At 44.3% G+C, this 21,180-nt stretch overlaps 1 protein-coding gene across 5 annotated transcripts in view; it reads right to left on the reverse strand.

Annotated features, from left to right (window-relative positions):
* Window positions 1-21,180, reverse strand: part of LOC146855715 (carboxypeptidase A1-like) — a 58,715-nt gene that overhangs the window by 16,441 nt on the left and 21,094 nt on the right. For all 5 annotated transcript variants that reach the window (XR_014981373.1, XR_014981375.1, XR_014981374.1 and 2 more), the window contains exons 7-10: window positions 14,802-14,912; window positions 9,249-9,339; window positions 8,141-8,340; window positions 3,692-3,776 (exon numbers count right to left, since the gene is read on the reverse strand). Coding sequence is in view for 2 of the 5 variants with exons in the window: in XM_085653614.1 (XP_085509740.1) it covers window positions 3,692-3,776; window positions 8,141-8,340; window positions 9,249-9,339; window positions 14,802-14,912 (487 nt within the window). In the remaining 3 variants the exon portion in view is untranslated. The remainder of the gene's footprint in view (window positions 1-3,691; window positions 3,777-8,140; window positions 8,341-9,248; window positions 9,340-14,801; window positions 14,913-21,180) is intronic.

Raw genomic sequence — 21,180 nt, forward strand, 5'->3', positions numbered from 1 at the left:
TATAGCATAAAAAGATTCAAGACATTATACATGAAAAAAGGTACGTTTATAACAATTTTTCAATGAATTTATCTGCATGATACAGAACTTAATATATATTTTTTAAACTTTTATAAGATGTAAAAATTCTATAGCACATCATTTCATTAGCCGGGCTATATAACATTCGGGAAGCGGCTCTAGCTGATTTAATACCATTTTTCACGAAAATAAGTTTTAAGTAACAGCATCTGGGGGATTTCAAAGCAGGGCAATCAAATAAAACATACTCAATCATTTGTACAGCAGCCTTACATAGATTACACATCTTATCAGCCCAATTTATTCGCTGCCAAGCATCTGTAACACAAGTTAGGGGGAAACAGTTCATCCTAAACAATAACATACAGGCGCGAACACTATTCTCTAGGTTCCAGCAGGGTTGAGGGGTCAAGACACACCCAGTCCATATTAATTCCCCCGTCTCTTTAATCTCCCACAGAGGCGGATGTCATGTTCCATGGAGCTATGTTTCATAAAAGATTTCAAATAACCTTTAAGCGTATAATGACTCATGTCTTGCAGATGTACCAATTTTAAACAAAAATGCTCAAGTGCATGTAAAAGATCAGCCGTTAGTATATGATCACCCCTTGCAGAATTAAAATATTCGGCACTTATAAGCTTCCTCAAGGTGTTCTTCGATTGAAAAGGACGATCACCCCAACGTATTATGTCTGCCAATCCCCTTTTAAAGGTGCTTACCAGACCCATTTCAATGCATAATGCCTCGATTGGCGTCGTATTTAAGTAACAGATTGTACGCAAAATCTTCCCTTCTGCTCTATGCATAATGCTCAACTTTTATAATTTCTACACCATATGATAGTGGGGGGGATTTTCATCTTATATACAGTTAATAAATGGATAAAGTGCCTTTGCACTGTAGAGCTATAAAGTGCTTTAAGTGCATTTGCATGGACAGTGCATTATTCGTCAAATATGCAACATGTTCTTTGTCATATAAATTAGCCGAATAGGGCAGCAGAACTTTGATGAGGTAATGGATAGATAGCCCAACAAATTGAATGTAGTGATCGAGACACTGACTTCAAAGTACTAGGACTACTAGAGGGTGTTGCTTTTTCCCTCTATCTGCCACTCCTAGTTGCTTCCATCCCACCCACTCCTTCATTGCTCAACATCTTTTTTTTTAAAAATGCTATTTATTTTGGGGGAGAGTAGGACCAGGCATGGAATTGATGCCAACCCATCCACCTTAAAAAAAAAACACGCTTTTGCGCTTTCATTTTTTTTAAATTAACTGTTCCATCTTGGTTCAGTAAATAAAAAAAGAATGGCACAGCAGAATTGTGTAGGTGTGCAACCACAATGATGCATGTGCGCATACAGGTCATTACGCTTTGTTGCACCTATAAAAATGACATGGCTGCTGGAGCCTCATCATCATGCCTTTTTTCACTTTTTTCAATTTTGCTTTGGGCCATGCTGCACAGATTCATGTTGATCTCCACAGCATGGGGCGAAAAGCATTGGCAAAGCCACCAGGGCCAATGGTGAGATCTGTTGGCTTTGCCAGTGCTCGTACTCCTTGCAATCAAAATCATGGGGGGCTTGAATTTGCTAATAAAAATCTGGGTCATACGGTCACATCCAGTGGAATCCCCAAAGCGGCTCTAAACTGTGATAGACTAAGGGCCAGATGTGTTGTTTACTGGCCACAAAAGCAATTTGCGACCACTATTTTTGCATCAGTAATAAAGCCTATCACAGGGACAGTGACCTGGAGTCAGTAGAGCAAACATTTTATTTTTTTAATGCAGCCTATTTATGTTAAAAGAAATGGGACTGTGTTTAAAAAGAAAAGTTCTTTTTGTATGTTTAAGATTTGGCAGTGGTCCCAGCCAACTTTTAACCAACCTTTTTTTTTTTTTACATTCTCAAAGAGGAAGGATCCTAAGGTCAGCCCTTTCCTTTTGCGAATGGATTGCCACCCTTTTTTTGATGTGTTAGTAAAATACCATTGTTTTGTGACAAGATTTCAGTCACAAAACATTGATACATTACATATCGATTTGGTATTTGGAATGGACGCAAACAACACTCCCCTTCGGGATAATCATTATCCATTCAAAATCCCCTTTCACAAGTCGGAAAAACTTGTCATTTAGTACATAAAAAAGCATTTTAATGGTCACAAATGCAAAATTGGAGGGATTGCAACTGTTAAAGTGCTTATTGCATCTGGCCCTAAACCTCTAAAGTCTTGGGGCTGTTCTAACCTCCTAGGTCAGCCAAAGTCACCATCACTATCTATCGAAATATCAGGCCGGCACTTCCCCTTTCCCATGTACGTAGGGCCCGATTCACAGAACTAACTTAAGACAAAATCCTAAACTTACTACCATTTACTCATTTTGGTATTTACAGAAGGCACTTACTCATTTTGGTATTCACAGAAGACACTTACTCATCAATGAGTAAGTGCCTTCTGTGAATACCAAAATGAGTAAGTGCACTAACTCATTTTGGTATTCATAGAAGGCACTTACTCATTTTGGTATTCACAGAAGGCACTTACTCAACAATGAGTAAGTGCCTTCTGTGAACACCAAAATTAGTAAGTGCCTTCTGTGAATATCAAAATGAGTAAGTGCCTTCTGTGAATACCAAATAGGTAGTAAGTTTAGGATTTTTGCTTAAGTTAGTTCTGTCAATCGGGCCCGTAGTCAAAAAACATCACCAACACCTGTTGGAAATGCATCAGCCAGCTCTTCTAAACCACTGGGGCCTTTACATTTGAGTCCCCTGAGAAGTAATGTATCATTTTTCATTTGACTTTTTGATTCCAGACCGGCAACTATTTTTGTGTCAATTCAACAATGCCCCAGAAAGGGAAAGAATGACAAGATGCAATACCTTTGAATGAGACAAGAAGCATCCAACGGTGCTGGGCTTTGTTGCTGAGGTGCAGCCTGTGTCTCGAGGCGCAGCAAACAAGGGGTCAGTGTCTGGACTTGTGCCTTACAACAGGCCAGATGAAGAGAGATCAGTTGCTTCAGCCACTCCTTCTATCTACTGGGTCTACTGCTTTTGTGCTCTCAGTGGCATACACGTTTGGGCTTTCCTTTTGCAGATTATTATAACCTGCGGCTTTAGTCTACCGTGAGCATGATCAACCAAGATTACTCTCCCCAAATGGAGTGGGTTATTAAATGAACAAGGAGGCCCTGAGGCACATTGTCCAGATGAAATGGGGTTTGACTGATCTAACCCCCATTCCCGATTCACAAAGGGCTTCTGAACTCGCCGCAGAGGCCCCACAGTCGTGGTGGGGGACCCACACTCGTGGTGGGATCTACGCAACAAGTAACTGCATTGCAGAGGTCCTGCCACAAGTGTTTGTGGCCCCACCATGATTGAGGGCCCCACGCCAGGACTGCGGGGCTTCCGCCGCGAGTGTGAAGGCCCTTTGTGAATCGGAACCCAAGTCTCTCCTTCACCCATTGAGAGGTTGTCTTGGAGACGCATTTTTTCTTTCATTGAGGTGGAGTCCACATCAATTAGTAATGGCCTGGACAAAGAAGAGTAAGGTTAGGAGTAAAGTAAATTACCAGCAGGTAGTAAGGGCCTTGGCGACTCTTTAACAGCTACAATGTAAATGCCTTGGAAACAGAGCAGATGTACTTACAGATGGTGTCGATGGTGGTCCCATAAGTGTACTTGGTGTTGTGGAGTTGGGCCAGAGCATCCGCTGCCACTTTAGCAAGATTGTTCTGCAAAATAAAAGGTACCTCATGAGGTGGCTGGATACCCCTTGCAGCTGAAGTTCACAGTTTTATCGGCAGCGCTCCCATGCAAGCTGTAATATCCAGAACAGCAGCTCCTGTCATGTTACCATCTCTAGTAAGGTAGCTCTCTCTGTAAGTTCTGTCAAAGCACCCTGCTCAAAAAATAACTTTTGAGTGTCCAGCAAGGCATATTTTCAGTGGGTAAAAAATGTGCATGCCAGACATTAGTTATGGCTGCCCTATTTCATGCACACATTCTTGCATGGCTGCATGGAATGTAAGATACAAGAGCCAGCTCCTAAAATGTGAATACTTGATCTCCAGAAGACACATATTAGACGTCTCCCTAAGTCTGACTCACAAAGGTTCCCTGTAATTTTTTTTGTCATAGATGTCCATCCACGATTTGCTTAAATCTCTAAATTGCCATGGATTCACAAAATCCAATAGGAGTATGCATGTAAAACTATGGTATAGGCTGGGATGATCAAATCTCAAATATCAACAGGTCACAACATCGTGACCACCGTATAGAGGGACATAATATAGAAAGGTATGTTTGTATTCCTTTTCAATACCTAACTCCACATATACGAACCTTGGTGATATATCTCTCTTCTAGGTACAACGATATGAATTTAAGAATAGTAAGTCCTTACCTCCCTCTCATTGTGCTCTCAGTAAGGAATCATACTAGCATACTCAACCATATCAAATTGAACTCTTTGCCTACGTCATCAGCAGATAGTACTTATGTTTGAATACAGGCATGCCAAGCTGGTCCCAATGCAGCAGAATTGCAGTCAGGGAGTGACTTGGGGCTGGAACCCCGTTCCTGATCATCTGCAGCCTAATTTATCCCATGGCAATGGCAGTACAAAAACAGACAGAACCACAAGCGCTGATCTGCTCTTCAGTGACAAGCCCAACAAACACTTCTCCTTTGAGCTGTAACTAACCAGTGCCGGTGCCAACCACACCTGCAATTCGAGCTATAAAGATGAGGGTTACAACTTAATCTGAAAAATAAGAGAACTGCAAGGGACAAAGTTTTTTCTCAGGAGTCTGCTGCTGCCGAATATCTCTCTGTCACTGTTTTCCTATCTTTCGCTTCTCATTGTTTCTCCCTTTTCTCCCCTTTTCTTGCTCTGGGTCAAATTAATGAAGCCAAACCTGCAGGAGGTGTGATCTGATTGCTGAACAAGATGGATTCCTTCATGTAGTCCGCACCGCCATGCTGTTAAGGGTATAATGGAGCAGAAGAGCCCAAAACACATCTGAATTGACTTTCTGTTGCCATACAAGTTCATATACAGATGATTCAGAAGTAGCAGTGCTGGCCCTCAATATCAGAAAAAGAGACTGTCACGGTTCTGCCATCCTGCCACTAGAGGTCACTCACAAGGACCTTTTGAGAATCTGGCCTTACATCAGTATAGGAAAGAATTCACATTTTCCCTTAGCATACTTAGGGCCTCATTTACAAGAAAGTGACGCATCGGCATCGATGCGTCAGTTTCCTTGCGCCTACGCCAAATGTCCTTGCAACACCATGGATGCGCTGTATTTACAATACAGCCATTATAAACAATGGGCTATTCCCAAAAGGGCCCTGGACTTGGGTATCAGTTATTATAAAGAAACAATGGTCCTGGACTAATTATTCAAGGAAGAGTTAGATTAACAGAATTAACAACTTATTTGAGCTTACATTAATCAGCTTCCAAACGTCTGTAAATCGTGAAAATAAATGTGCAGAAAAAACTACTAAGTATTATTACAATATATTTATTTAGTCATTTCAAGGAACAATCATTAGAGGGTCAAGAAGTTAGGAAAATGTTCTAGGGAACGTGTAAGAAGGTGTGCTTAAGTGTATATATAGCAGTCAAGAGAGCTCAAAGTGCGTGGAACAGTAAAGGACATATATTTACAAGACTGTAGAAAACTGATAATCAATAAACAGTTAGATGCAACCTGGCCACATGCAAATTATTCATTTTAATTTGTAAGGAGAGTTTACTTAAGGCTGTAAACAGGGGTAATGGGGAAGGGGAAATTGGTCCAGGTGCGGTAGGGAGTGGCGTCGACATTTCGATCCGGCTTATCGGCAAAAGAGGGACTTTAATACCTCAGCTATGTGGATCTTCCTCAGGACAAGGGGACGGGTGAGGTGACCCTCATCACTCTTGCAATGCTCAATTGGAGTCCAAAACCTGGTTACACCAATGCCCGTAATGTGGCAAGGGCCAGCTAAGGACAATTCCCGTTATTCAATAGATATAGACCATGGCGGTGATGCCCAAACCATCCATGGAACGTAATATTCAGATCCGTATTTGTGGCAAAAGTTGGCTGAATGAATCAGGCAATCCAGGGCACAGCGTGATTTTTACAACTGGAGATGATCTGATCGACGTCCTTGCTCCATCGCGGTACGGGTATTGGTGTAACCAGGTTTTGGACTCCAATTGAGCATTGCAAGAGTGATGAGGGTAACTTCACCCGTCCCCTTGTCCTGAGGAAGATCCACATAGCTGAGGTATTAAAGTCCCTCTGTTGCCGATAAGCCGGATCGAAACGTCAAGGCTACCCCCTACCGCACCTGGACCAATTTCCCCTTCCCCATTACCCCTGTTTACAGCCTTAAGGAAACTCTCCTTACAAATTCAAATTAATAATTTGCATGTGGCCAGGTTGCATCTAACTATTTATTGATTATCAGTTTTTTACAGTCTTGTAAATATATGCCCTTTACTTTTCTACACACTTTGAACACTCTTGACTCCTATAGATACACTTGAGCACTCCTTCTTACACGTTCCCTAGAACATTTTCCTACCTTCTTGACCCTCTGATTGTTCCTTTAAATGACTAAATAAATATATTGTAATAATACTTAGTGGTTTTTTCTGCACATTTATTTTCACGATTTACCGACGTTTGGGAGTTGATTTATTGTAATCTCAAATATGTTGTTAATCCTGTTAATCTAACTCTTCCTTGAATAATTGGTCCAGGACCATTGTTTCTTTATAGTATTTACAATACACGCAATGGCGGCACAAAGGGGTTGTAAATGAGGCCCTTAGTTTCTCCTCACCTCCCCATGCAGGTTTTTGTCCCACTTCTATGATGCATTATGGTCCTTGTCATTCTCTTTGCCAACAAACCCTGCCACGATCATGCCATAGTGTTGGTATTTTGTTCTCTACATTGATTCCTGGATCCCATGGCCTTTCTGACCTCTTTCTATTTGCCTTTTGGACTTTCCTCTTTTTGCTCTAACCCGTACTCTGTTTCTGGCTTTCCTGTGTCTGCTGCTTTCCCTGTTCTTCCCCTTTCTAAATCTCAGTTCTGCCTTTCCTTCATTGGTGGTTCCCTGACTCCTTGAACCTGTTTTTTTCACCTCACAGAGAGATCACTTCTAGACAAACTATCATTTTTGATAGTTTGTCCATCATTTCCCTGTTTTTGCCTGCCTAGTTGCACTTGTACTATCTTGATAGTTTACCCTGCAGACCTCCTGTTCCTATCTGTCTCGGTCCTTTTTCCCTCCAGTCCTAAAGAATATTCTCTTGTTTGTATTAATCTCCTTCTCTAGAAATCCTTTGTCCCTGTGTAGAGCAAGAACCCCCATTGTACTGCCTAGTGCTGAAATCAGCTAGTTTCCCTGACAGTTGTCCCGAACTAGCTAGATCCCTGACAGATCCTACACTGTGCTGCCACATTAATTCATTATTGCCCCCTTTTCTTTCCGTTTGAATTAATGACAGTATAGGCTCTGTCAGGGATCTAGCTAGTTCTGGACAACTGTTAATTTACTCTCATTTCCCATCTTCAAAATAGCCTCACAAATCATTTTCTCACACTCACTGCAACCACAGTTTCATTTTCATTGTTATATTTTTGCTTCATTCTAAGTTTAAATTATTACATTTAGCTAGGAAGCAATATATGTACCCCATGACTTGTCTATAACAATTTACTACTTGCTGTTAAGCACTCTGTCACTCTGTTTGCCTATTCAGTGCTATACAACAATCAATAGACCTAAACTAACTGTCCTCCAGATTTCATTTCGGGATTACATGTGATAACGCATATGCCAGGTCTGGAGAGCACAGGCGCTCCCAATGATTCCTTCCTGGTACTGTTCTTACAAGCTTGGTAGGAAAGTGATCCCATGTCATGTATTATGCTCTGAGACACTTTTGCCATTTTCTGCAGCTAAGCCTCAGGTTTGCCTGGAGGTATAGCGCAAGCATAGCAGCTATTCTTTCCTTCAACATTCTGCCCCCCCCCCAATGTGGCATGAATGCTTCAGCAGGCCGCTGATGGGAGCTCACCAGTTCATCGTGGTCTTGACACTGTGCACTCTTGTAGCCGTAGGGGAACAGCATCATCTGTGAGTAGCTGTGGATGGTCAGCATGGCCTTTACCATACCGTGGTTGGAGACGAAGTCCACGATTGCCTTGATCTCAGGCTCCGAGTGCGGCTCCACGCCGTGGTATGTCTCCGAGCATGGATTGCTGCTGGACCCTGAGCCTGATTGAAAGCAAAGAAGCACATTAACCAAGGTGAAAGCAGAGGGCAGTGCAGTGACCTTCTTTAATGGCCCTTCAAGGGTTGCTACAGGTGGGACAAGGATAGCCACTTCCTGCAGGCAATGGCGAATTGATGCCAAGCGGGCCAGGCCCACAGAAGCTTCTACAAAGAAAGAGGACTTGGTGTGTGTCTATGAAGCATGGATTCCCAGTGGAAGAATTCCTCCTTTTGGCGAGGGGGAGGGAAAGCTGGGCAAAGAGAAGTTTGAAAATGTTCTATGGGCCGTTGTCTTGTCCCAGTTGGCTTCCCAAAATGGAAATGGCGCGTCCAGAATTTTACGCTAGCCAAGGATGGAAAAAAGGCTCTTGATCTATTTCAGTAGAAGGCAGAGGCCAAGGTGGCTTAGAGAGAAACACAGAGCTTTCCCCATAGGTCAGCGGGTCCACAGGATCTTCAGGCTGCGGCAGAGTCTGTCACATATCTGGCTGTACCTCGAATGTAGGGCGAGGGTCGGCGGCTAATAATTCTCCCACAGGTATTTGTATAAATAAGGATTGTGCTTTGACCCAAGAGAAACATTCTGCTCAGGGTTGAAATTAGTTGCTAGTGGAGTATGGTAACTCTTGCTGAACGCCCCTGGCGGGTTTTAACTCTACAGCAGGGGTATCCAAAGGAGGACGAGAAGGACCACATCAATGCCAGGGTTTCATGATAACCAAATAAGAGTCTCGCTCTGAATGGAATTAAATTAAAAAGACAGTGATTATCATGAAAAGCTGCCATCAATCCGGCCCTTCTAGACCTGTGCTGGACACCTGTGATTTACAGTGTCCATGTGACTTGTATGATACCATACGGGCTTCTGCCCGCACCCGTGTTTAAGGGCCGCTATGAATGGGCAGTTTTACCTCCCCAACCAGCGTTCCAGTTCCTGTTGGGGTCAGCTCCAATGCAGGTTGTCCCCTTCCGGACAGATCGGGTCTTGCGCCACATGCGGTTCTGTAAAAACACACAGGAGACCCTCAGGTTACAAATTGTGCTGCATTGTTCCCCACAAACCCACCATCACAAGTGGCAAAACATTGGTATCTGCCTGACACTTGAAGCCTATAATAATACAAAATCATCTAACATTATAATAAAAATACAAATAATTATATAAATATCTCCTATTCTAGCCTACTCCTGTTTCCTGAACACTTCTTGCAAAACAGAAGAAAATGTCACGAAGGATAAGCGGAACAGTAGAGTTACATATTAGAGTAACTTTTAATATCAGCTGCAGTATGGTTTCAAATCAACACTGCTGTTCAGCTGCATCTGGTAATCAAAAATTATAAACCAGTCTACATGACCCTTCTACACGTGGGTCACAGATACAGTCTACCCGCATCTCCAGCACCTCAATCTAGCACTAAAAGTGTGTAAACTAACATGTGACAGCAGCATGTCTAAGAGTTTTTTTTACATTTTTTTAGAAACTTAATTTTTTCAGTTTTATATATATTCACAACAACAAAGCAGTGGACAGTAAAATGCAAGGTAAGAAGGCGTATACACCCAATGCACATTATAAGCAAGACAGGGTACAAATTCAAGGACAACAGGTCACACTCCGCCATCCGTATCAGTACTATTATCCAAAACCATTTCAGAATCAGGATCTAACAATGTGGTGTAGCGGTCTCTCCATTCAGCCAAACCATCCACCACCTTTTCATCTCGTCCACTAGCCAACACATGTGCCTCGTCCGCTAAAATCCAATCCATGACATCCCTATGCCAATGCGCAATCGCTGGTGCTCTTTGCCCATCCACGTAATGGCCACCGTGCTTCTAGCCAAGACCAACACTAGTTGTAAAAATTTAAATGGGATCTTCCTATCTTTCGATAATTTTACATTGCCCAGCAGACAACACTGTGGAGTAGGGGATATTGGCAGATGAGTGACCCTGTGTATGACTTCCGCCACCTGTGTCCAAAATCATGCATCTGACTGCACCGCCAAGCCAAATGTAAAAAATCTGCATTCTCTGCGTGACAAAGGGGCAAGTATTAGATCGAGTCGGGGATATGCGATGCAGGTCTCCAGGTGTTAAATATGTCCTGTTGAGGAAGTTGTAATGAATCAATTGAAAGCAAGCGTTGCATGAAAAGGTGTTTGGCCGCTCATTTATTCATGTCCAATCCTTATTACTTACAGGGGTATCTTTGTCCACATCCCAAGCCGCAGGGGCCCGCGGGAGTGATCCCAGCGCATCTGCACGCATGGTCTTATGCAGCAGTGCAATCAAATGATGAGTAGAGCCGCAAGTTAAAAGTGTACCTTTGGTTTGTGTGGGCACCAGTGCAACGGGATAGCCGGCCAAGTCGCTCTGGTGACAGTGGCAACGCCCACGTGGGGCAATAAGTGACCAGGTCAGAGGGCTTATTCCTGACAAGCCTCCTCAAAGAAAATACATGACTCATCTGGGTATAGGTCCCCCAAATAAGTGCAGCCTCCATCTTGCCATGCTCTGAAGGACATGGTGTCCATCATTTGCCTGACTGGTTTCAACGTCCAGATTCTCAGTTCTCTAAGCAATGGAGCGTGCCTCAAGACCACCTGGACACATTTCTGCCAAAGGGCTGCCATCTGTCTAATTATGAACGGAAGGTCTGCGGTGGGCCCAGACTCCTCCATGAGGTGTTCTGGCAGTCGATCTACTGCTGTAATGACAGATAATAGGCTCTTTTCCCAGTTATTGTCTCGATTTAACCAGTGGCCCACCTGCTGGATTTCTGAGGCGTAATAATATAAATCAAGTCCCTCGTCCTCATACTGTGTGGTCAGAGTAGCCAGAGCCACACTGCATCGTTGACCCAACCAAAGCAACGATATAAAAATAGAATTCAGTTGCTTAAAGACACTGAAAGGAAGAGGCCAGAATGAGTGTTGTAAGACTTACAGACAGATGTCTGACAGTTTGGTATATCTTCCATAAGCATGTACAAAATGTAGCAGTTCTCAATGTTCTGGCAATTCGCTTTCTTGATAAGTCTTTTTTATAATTTAATTGAGGGCTAGCAATATCCGAAGTCCTATTTGACATCCATGAGCCAAAGCATACAGTTTGTTCATCATTTCCTAGATAAATGCATTATTAATTTACAAAGTGTCAAGGCCACCGCCCTCGCTTATCTTTCAGACACGCTCACCATCTTTGGTGGTTCCTGGTACACCCACAGCCAAGAAAACATCAGACTACACTATAAAGCACTTGTGTTGCCCTGGGTTGATGCAAGTAGTCACAAGGCAGCACAAGCCCTTAAATGGGATTCACAAAACCATGCCAGTCGCTAATTGAGCTGCCTTGAGTGACTTTGTAAAGAAATGTAACATAATGCAGCAGCTTGCTCAGCATTGCCGTACATTTTATTGTTGCAAGCATGGATGGAGCTTGCACCCATGGAATCTGACCCGATCCCCGATTTACTAAAGCTAGTAAAGCTAAGATTGCTTCATCGTAACAAGGAGAAATATGTTTATTTATCCTCACTACTTCCTCTTTCTATGTGTGATGCATTCTGCAACATGATTAGGAGGGGGATTGCCTCTCAAGATTGTTTTTGTGCAGGAAGGTCGTCCTTCCTGCACAGAAACAAACTTGCATGTAATGCAGGCACACTTGCAGCATGGCGCAAGGGTGTCAGTGTTGGCGGTAGTCAGCCTCAAGTGTGTTACAGAGCTGAAGAGCACCATATTTGAGTAGATATGACACTGCTCAGCTCTCTCCCGCTTACACAACGCAATGCAGGAACTTTGCTTGCTGCCCTACTATGCGTGAACTTTTAGTAAATATGCCTATATGTTTCTCTCGGACACTCACATGCGTATATTTAGCAGTAGTAAATCCTGTGAATCATTAAACACACCACTTCACCTGAGAGCTCCACCCAGGGTTTAAATCAATAGCCTAATTTAATTCACAGCTGGGTGACCCGAGAAAAACAGCGGGCAAATGGAGACATCGGGCTTTGGGATATTGTGTGCGAACACGTGCTTTTTCTCCTGCCTCTGACAAATCACAAAGCACTTTGCACATGTCCAGAAGTGGGAGAAATTAAGTATTTAACTTCCTTTTGTAATATTTTCCTCGGGCATTAATCCCCTCAAAGAATGTTTTAAAGCTAATGATCCAACAATTATCCTTTTGTCAATAAAGTGTTAGGAAAAAATGTAAGCCCTGATTATAAGGTAGTCAGTTTTAGGTGCAGGGATACCGCCGCAATCCACATTTCTGGAGGGATCCTGTCACCAAACACCATTCAGCAGGGCCTTTCTCACCAGATTGAAGAAAAACCATATGGACTCAGAAACATTGGTCCTTTTCCGTGGGGTTCCCTGATCACAGGGAAAAAACGTTGACATTTTCACCTGATGTAACCAGGGGGAAGTTTCAGCATGAGGGCCAGTGGTCTAGAGATAGATAGAGCGTGCCCCCCCTTTCCTTGGGATGACCAACTGGCATGGGTGCAAATTCAAGTGTTGAGTGTAAAAATTGAGGGCCAAAATTCAGGGCAAAAATTCAGGACACAAGAACAAAATTCAGGACAAAGCTTTGGGGAAAAAAATAATGTTTTACAGACACAGAGGAAGTTGCGCAGTGGTATAAATACATAAAGGGGCCTTTGGTGAGCCAGCATCATTCATTGGCCTGTTAAATTGTTACATTTACACTTCGCTTCAGCCCACCACAGCATACAGCAAGGGACTGTAGGTCAACCCACTTCATCATTGTGCCCTTCAGTGTGAGCGATGGCACAAAGTCACAGCCACTGTTCATATTTGCCTAAAAATAGTTCCTTTCTCTTAAACTACAAAGTAGGTTAAAAGTGTACTTTTTAAATTCTATTTTCTCTATTGTTTTGAAATACGGGCTAGTTACATTGTATTCACTTCTTTTTAAAGTTCATGGGCTGTGTGTCTTCTAAAGCTTAGCCATTCCTGCCTGGTGCCCTAGGCATAGATAGAGCCAGTCTGCCGAAAAGGAGGGTATAGGTGCCACCAACAACAAAGAAGAAGGAAAAAAATGTCAGCTCAACTAAACGTCAGGAAGCTGTACATGGCAGAGTGACACACACTAATTCAAACATCCTTGCAATTAGGTGTGTGGTGGTGTCCCCAAAGCAGGTGACAAAAAATACCCATCCCGCAGGGTGAAAACTATGCAGACAAGGGGAGTTGAGAATTAATGGGCAGAGTTCAGTTCCTGGAATGCGCTGGACTGACACACCACAAAAAACAACTCTCAAACTAGAGGCTGCGCAGCCATCGCTGCCCTTGGGAGTGAAAGCAAAATACTGTTTCTGTTGTTTGGCAGTCAGGAACATCCCCAGCATTTATGGCACCAGACTCTGCAATGCAGGCACAGACACACCACATGCTGTAACTGCAGCATGGCCCATTGTCATTCTATATGAGGGAATCGGCACAGACAGAATGACAATGGCGCTAATTGACAAGTCCGGGAGGAGCTGTGGGAGCCTCTTCACTTGAAAGAAGTGCGAGCTGCCCCCCAACAGGGACTGCTGTGAAACCCCTGAGGCGTCTCAAAGGGGTCATGGCAGCCGCGCTTCTCAAGGGGGTCTTCCCTGCAAACCCCAGAATGATGTACTACAGGCGTCCGTAAAAAGTATTATAACGGACAACGGACTAGACGCCAAAATATCGGACCGTCCGTGAAATGTACGCACGGTTGGTCACCCTACCTTTCCTGCTGCAAGGGTCGGACGGGGCCTGGTTGTGATCCTGCCACCACCCCCGCCCCTTCAACTTATGAAAGGATCTGGTGTCTCTGCGCCTGGAATTATCTGTAAGAAAGTGAAGCGGACTAAAGATGTCCCACAGGACACAGGTCAGTCAGGCAGCTATGCCCACTCGCCTCAGTTCCTAAAGCGGAGTGTGCTCAGAGGCCCAGCTCACTACACCCCGGACTTTGAGTGGGCCGGGTTGTGCCGGTGCTCAGCACCAGCAGTTCTGAAAAGCAGGTAGGTACTGAGATGGGTCCCTAAGGGGCTCTCCACAAAAAAATCTTAATTCTGCAGCAGTACCACCCTTCACTGCCTTTGATATAATTTCAAAGAGACCCGTTATATAGTTCTTTTTACAATCTCATCATTTCACTTCTGAAGGATTTTCAATATCCTATACAACGAATCCATAGTTGTTGCTTGCCTTATGCAACTAACAATCATTGACAAAGCCAATAGACCTGGCTTGTTGTAGGTGTAATGATAGTTATTGCATTACATATCTGGATGCCATGAGAGAAGCAGCAAAAAACCAGTCGGGCGGGCCACTAGGCTGAGCACAGATTTTTAGCTCACCCTTTAGTACATTGACCACGCCCCTTTTGAGAGACCCCCCTCCGAATTTTCATCCCACTTAAAGCCCTGACTACACATGGAGTGAACTCACCGTGGTGTGGGTGTACACATACCCATCGGGGTTGGTGACAAGTAGTACAAAGATGTCCAGTTTGTCCAGGATGGTTTTCAGGCTCTGATCCTTGGTGTTATCTTCAGCAATCTGCACAGAAGAAGAGGCGAGGGCGTGTAAGTGTGGAAACACTGCTTAGCAACACTACTCAAACGTACCAACATGGCCCTTCATTATTACCAATGCGCTGCTTTTTGTCCTATAAATTGTCACCACGCTCCTTCTATACACAGTGTTGACTTGCCTCGCCCACAGTAGTAAACATATCACAGGTGGACTAGCCTATACGGAAATTTCACGATATACTAACAGACTAGTGTGTCTGAAGGCCTGAGATGTGACGGGCACTGTCACTACCTTTCTGGCCTATCAGAGGCACAAGTCCGGTGAGGGAACCTCCATACTTTCTGCTTGGCCTGTCTCCTTTTGAAGCATCCATGACTCACCAGGCCCAGCATCTTTAGACAGACGAGATTTCCCCCTGTAGGCAGGAATGAATATTTGGGTAACTTGCAGTTCACGTGTTAAATCCGCTGCAGGGCCATGTCAGCTCTCATCCTCCAAGGAACAATGAAATAACAAGCACTGAGTTGTGTATAACTGATACTTATACACTTTTGATGAATGAATGGCTACCTGCTGTGGGCTTGTTTGTTTGGGTGCCCATCTGTAACAGAAAGTGTTCAGGGTAGAGTAATCTCTTCTTGCCCCCACATCCCTTTTGGTCTCTAGTTCCTCAGCGTGTGAAGAGATGCTTTTTCAGCTCAGCTGGCATTCTGTGCCCCTTATGCCAGTCACTGTGCTCCAAAAGCACCCTTGAAATAATTGTCCTGCCTGCTGCTGCATCCTTGGTTACGGAAGCTCAGAGAAGAACTTTTTTAAGAGTTGCCCCAGGCTCAGACACCTGCCAGTCTGATCAGAACACAAAGGTGGAGGTTACCTCAAGAGGGCTACGTGTCCTTTTTCTGGATTTCATACAAAAAATGAACCCATGGGTCAACCAGAACCAACATTACCTCATCATCCACATTCCTCGTCCCTTTCGTTACTTAATACAGCTAAGAGATTCTGCCCACTTTAATTGTAGAGTGCCGCGCGGCCTCTACAATATTTTGTTGCCGCATGCACTCTGAGGGCTGGGCGCGGCCTGATGATATAAATAAACGAGCGAGTGGTCAATCCGGGCCACTGCCGTTACTCATACCGTGAGTGTGTGTCAATGTGCAGCGCGTGCTCGCAGTATTGCTGACCTGTAGCCACCAGGCATCTTTCTTACGTTTTTACGTTGTAAAGGGTAGATTCATACCAGGCCGTCTTGTCGTTTTTAGGTCGAGCCTGGCAGTGCATGCGCTGCTCTGCGAGGCATGTTGTATTCGGGTATGGACTTGAAGCTCCGCCCAAATTTTTTATTGGCTTGTGTCATTGTCCTTTGTAAATGCTGGCTTCTGATTCGTTAATAGGCTTTTTAGTCCCTTTTTAGTACTGCCTTGTCTTCATTTGTAAGCTCCCATTAGGACTGGTCCTTTTACTCCTGTTGTTACACGGTATGTCTATTTTCTTTAATGGGTTTCTCTTAATGCAGGCACGACATTCTTTCCTGCAACATTCAGCGCGCCATGCGCACTTCCATTTTAAAAGCAGCCCGGGTCAATGACGGCTGCTTCTTTGAAATGAAATAGATCTCGCATTTACAAGAGTTTAAGCTATTGGCATTGTAAATTACAATGCCTTTTATTTATGTGTTAATTATCAAAACAGATGAATAAAAAGCATTGTCATTCACTATGCCAATAGCTTAAACTCTCTCAAATGCGAGACGTATTGCATTGCAAATGCTTGTTTCTTAGGTGGGCCTTGCGGGAGCACTTTCTTTCCTTTGCAAAGTGCTGGATACTGCCCACGTTTTGGCTCCTGATATTGCTCCGCAGTGAAAATATACTTACCGGCAGCGCCAACTTGTTTTTTTAATTTTGGGTTGCCTCAATAAACCTGCAATCTGCTAAATAACAAAGATCTGTGTGTTCGTGAAAAATTCATATGAATGGCGCGTCTTAAAATGGAGGCTGGGACTTAGGTTCCTGTTCTGTTATGTGTAATTTGCTGGCACTACTATGGCTAACCGGTGAGAAGAAAACTGCTGGGGCACAGTGGTTGGTGCCAGGAGCTGCCAGTCATAGTCAGGCCACCCAGTGAAGGCTGTGACAATAACGGATCCTTGATCAGAATAATACAAATAGGGCATTGAAGTGGGGGTCTTCGATGGCAAGAATATAACGCTGGAAGATGGGTGTGGACTGTAAGAGACACAACAGCACTTAATTATAGCGTGCATGCTTGACCCTAGCGCGTATAGTGTAAATTAGGAAAAAATATTCTCCTCTGGTGGGGATTCTTTGACTAGGTTTAATGCAAAGATTTTTGCCACTCAAAACAAAGAAACATTTTGCACACACTCGCCCCCGTCAAATGCCCAGCTATTCTACTTCTATGGGAAATCTGGTTCCCATGGTATTGTTGCTCTGGGAGGCATCTCAGCTTTGGCTTTGAGTCAGCTCCGCGTGTAGTTCCTTCTGTGCTGTGATAGGCAGTTTAGCCTCTAGTGTGCGGCGTTTGTGTACATAAACCCCGCACTTGGACCACTCCAGTCCACACGTGTACATTTCCTTGTATTCATTACAAAACAGATTACCTGAGACTTGAGTACTTTAGTTGTTGGAAAACATGGCCGCAATTTATTATTTTCAAATGCATGATCACATAAGCCAAGTCATAGATCAAGATGACAAGCCGTCAAACAGTTAAAGTGTCCTAAATCATGGAGGCGTTAGAAATCATTTGTAACACGATCAGAAATCATTCACAAATGACAGGTCATACATCATGCATTGTTGCTAGATCATAAATCAAGGTTGTCACATCACCATCCAGTCCTGTCGTCTGCTTGTCTTCCTTTCTCGCACCTTTCACTGACGAGGCAATCATACACGTCACTTGGGGGTCATTAGGTTTCTTGTTGGTTTAACTCTGCTTGTGAGGGGAGTAGCCTCTTACAGCTGCTTAGGCCCGACTTGCTCCATAGTATGCGCTTTTTTGTGCCCTGGGCTGTGAAGAGCCATGCTCTGCTTACTCCACCTGTCAGCCCAACTCACCCTGCATAAGGCATCTCCAGGTGAGTGTCCTTTCTATCGGCACACCACCTTGCTGAGGTGAGCCACCTTACCAACAAATGTACCCCGTTGGCCTTGCAAAATGTGCTCATTGCAATATTCAAACACCCTCCTTTAGTTGTCAACTGCACCGTTGGACATGCCCCCGTGTGAGCCTGGGGATGATTTCTGACTGGATTATGGTTGAGCTGCTGAAAGACCATGTCACTGTTGTTAGCCCAAGCTGGATGTTGCAGAGGCGATCCTTCCGGACCAACTGGACGAGGTCGTTGCCCCCTAGGTGGATGATCAAGACCTCCGGGTACCTGTAGGATGATGCGTACGGACCATCAAGCGTCGCAGTGCGCTGGCCCCATCTTATCCCTGGATAGCCCCAATATTTGATATCTGTGTTTTTTGACCCATCATCTGAGCTGCTGCCGCCTTGGTTCTAACATTTTTGCATCCTGCGAATAAATGAGTCCCCAAAAACGTACTCTGTTCTGGGCCCTGTTGAGGCAATAACACGTCTGTCAGTTACGGCTGCCGTGTGCCCACATTCTGCTCACAGCAGTTGGGGTCTTACATACATCTTGCAAGCATTGGAGCGCCACCTGTTCACTTCCTTGATGCCATACTCAGGTACCCCATGCTGTGCTGCTGTTGTGGCCGCCCCTTTTCCTAAACGACTGGAAACCAAAAGCGGAGGAAGTAAAACCTGCCTGCCCCAGGGCTTTACGCATGACTGCCGTAAACTGGGATTTGTTCAGCAGATCACCAGTTGCATCGCTGCAGACTGCAGCGGTCCTCTAGTGACCAACAATGTCGCGAAGGTGATCCCTCGAAGAGATTCCTGTCTAAAAGGTAGGTGAGTTTTCTTGCAGTCCTACGCGCTGTCCCCCAAATTTTTCAATGTGACCTGGACAGGGGGATAGCGCACCTTTTAACCCCCCTGACGTCCTTGTGGGGTGCAGAGTCTGTGCCCCTAATGGTCCCCCTCTAAGCAAATAATGGGGTAACCCAGTATCCCTCAGAACCTGGGCAGTAAGTTTATAAGGTAACAGTGGTTCTGTCGGGTGAAAGTATTGCTTTTCGCATTAGGCCTAGTCACACATTGTTTGAACAATATAAAACAAATATCATTATACTGAAAACAACACACAGGACAGTTCAAATTCAAAGTAAATTCTTTATATATGAATTGCGTCATTCATATATGTATACATTAATATTACCCGAAAGGCCGTCAGGCAATAATGTGGTGACACGAGTGACAAAGTGAATAATAAGTGCTCGGTGACAGTGTGTGTGAAGGTGTGATATGTACAGTAGTTTAAAATCGAAGTTATTCGAAAGTGGCCAGGGAAATGCAAAAGTTCAAGCTGCGCAATGGAAGAGTTCTTTCTTTGGCGCAGATTCTATGCAAAGGTCCACGGAATAGTCGACGTTTCGACCCTAGTACTGCACTCTTGAAAGGTCAGTGCGGGTCTTCATCAGGACTTGAAAATAAGCGAGACGGCCTATGAGTAAAAAGGGGGACTTGATTAGGTGTGTGTTAACACTGGAAATATGAAACATGGATTAAGGGTGGTAGATGACTCACCTCGAAAAGAGAAATTGATTCTCAGAATGGACTAAGTCTATGGAGTGGGTGAGTATCCGGCATATGTCTCAGGATTCACTCCAGTGGTATATCGTGTGGATGGGACGATCAATGTGTCTAGTGGCGGTATCTAGAAGATAATGAATAACCAGGGTTTCAGCGGGAAAGCTATTACAAATTATCCGTGTAGTTGGATAAACTAGCGCATAAATGACGCTCACCTATTGGCTTACGAAGCGCTGTCTAAGTTCAAGCCCTTCTGTCTCCTTAATGTGGGTTAAATAGCTTCATCAGACGAAGTTTGTTTCTGAAAGGAAGCAAGGTTCGAGGTTATGCTAGAATACCTTGGGTCCTAAGGGACAAGGTCTGTGAATGAACGAGATTGGATGGGGATTCACAATTACCTTATTTGGAAAAACGAACCGCTGGCCTCTGGGTCCTGGCTCGTATGATTGAATCGGTATCTGGAAGATAATGAAAACCCGGGGTTTCAACGGGAAAACTAATGTCAATTATCCATCAGGCTGGATAAACTAGCGCAAGTATGACGCTCACCTGTTGGCTTGCGAAGCGCTGTCTAAATTCTGTCTCCTTAGTGTAAGTAATCTTGTTTTCTTCAGACGAAATTTATCTGAAAGGAAGCAAGGTTCAGGTTTAGGCTGGATTGCCTTAAATCTGAAAGGACAAGGTCTATGAATGGACGCGATCGTATGGGGATCCCAATTACCTTATTCGGAAGAACGAACCGCCGGCCTCTGGGTCCTGGCTCGTATGATTTAATCAGCAAGGAGGTCTGACGTGCGTCTGCCTAAAAGCCCAGTGTGGCGTGCGCGTGGACGCCGAGCGCTGTCGGTTGCTCGGCAACAGGTTGTGCTGACGTCAAAAGATGTGAGTTGTCATGGAGACCAAATGCAAATACGTCATCCGGGGGATCCCATGTGTCGAAAAGTGAATCCTGAGTCATGTGCGGCGCGAACGCCCGCAAACGTCACTACGTATGCTACGTTGCCACCTGTGGCAAGGAGTGTCATACGTTACCATCGTAACAATGTTAAAACGGAGTGTTTTGGATTCACATACGTCGATAAATGCAACGCTGGTGGTGCGTAGCACAAGCGTCTGGAAACTTCAATTGTTGAGTGGCCAAATGAAACAGTGCAGTCACACCATTAGTCGTGCATCGTCTGGGCACAATCATTTCAGGGTCGAGGTGCTTATGATAAATGAACATTAGATGGGCCAGCATGGGTTGAATGCACAGTGAAATTACACTTAAAGGAAAGAGAAGGTAGTTAGATGATTTGTGCTACATAGTGTGATTCATAGCATGCACATTACATGGATAAGTTCAGGAACTGGAACACAGTACATCAGTAAGTATACAGACGGAAAGTTACACAAGGTGATTGCACAGCATCATGAAAGAATCAGGCAATGATAGTTTGGCTATCAGAGTAGACCCATTTGTTTTGCGATCTCCTCCATCTCATTCAACCCATTCTGGACCGAGTTAAGTAAATGGATCCATCTACACTCCTTGTAATTCAATGACCTCGCAATTGACCCACCCCTGGTGCTAGGGATAATCTTTTCAAGTACCCACCATGTG

Source organism: Triturus cristatus, chromosome 4_1, assembly GCF_964204655.1.
Source record: "Triturus cristatus chromosome 4_1, aTriCri1.1, whole genome shotgun sequence".
Taxonomy (NCBI): Eukaryota; Metazoa; Chordata; class Amphibia; order Caudata; family Salamandridae; genus Triturus; species Triturus cristatus.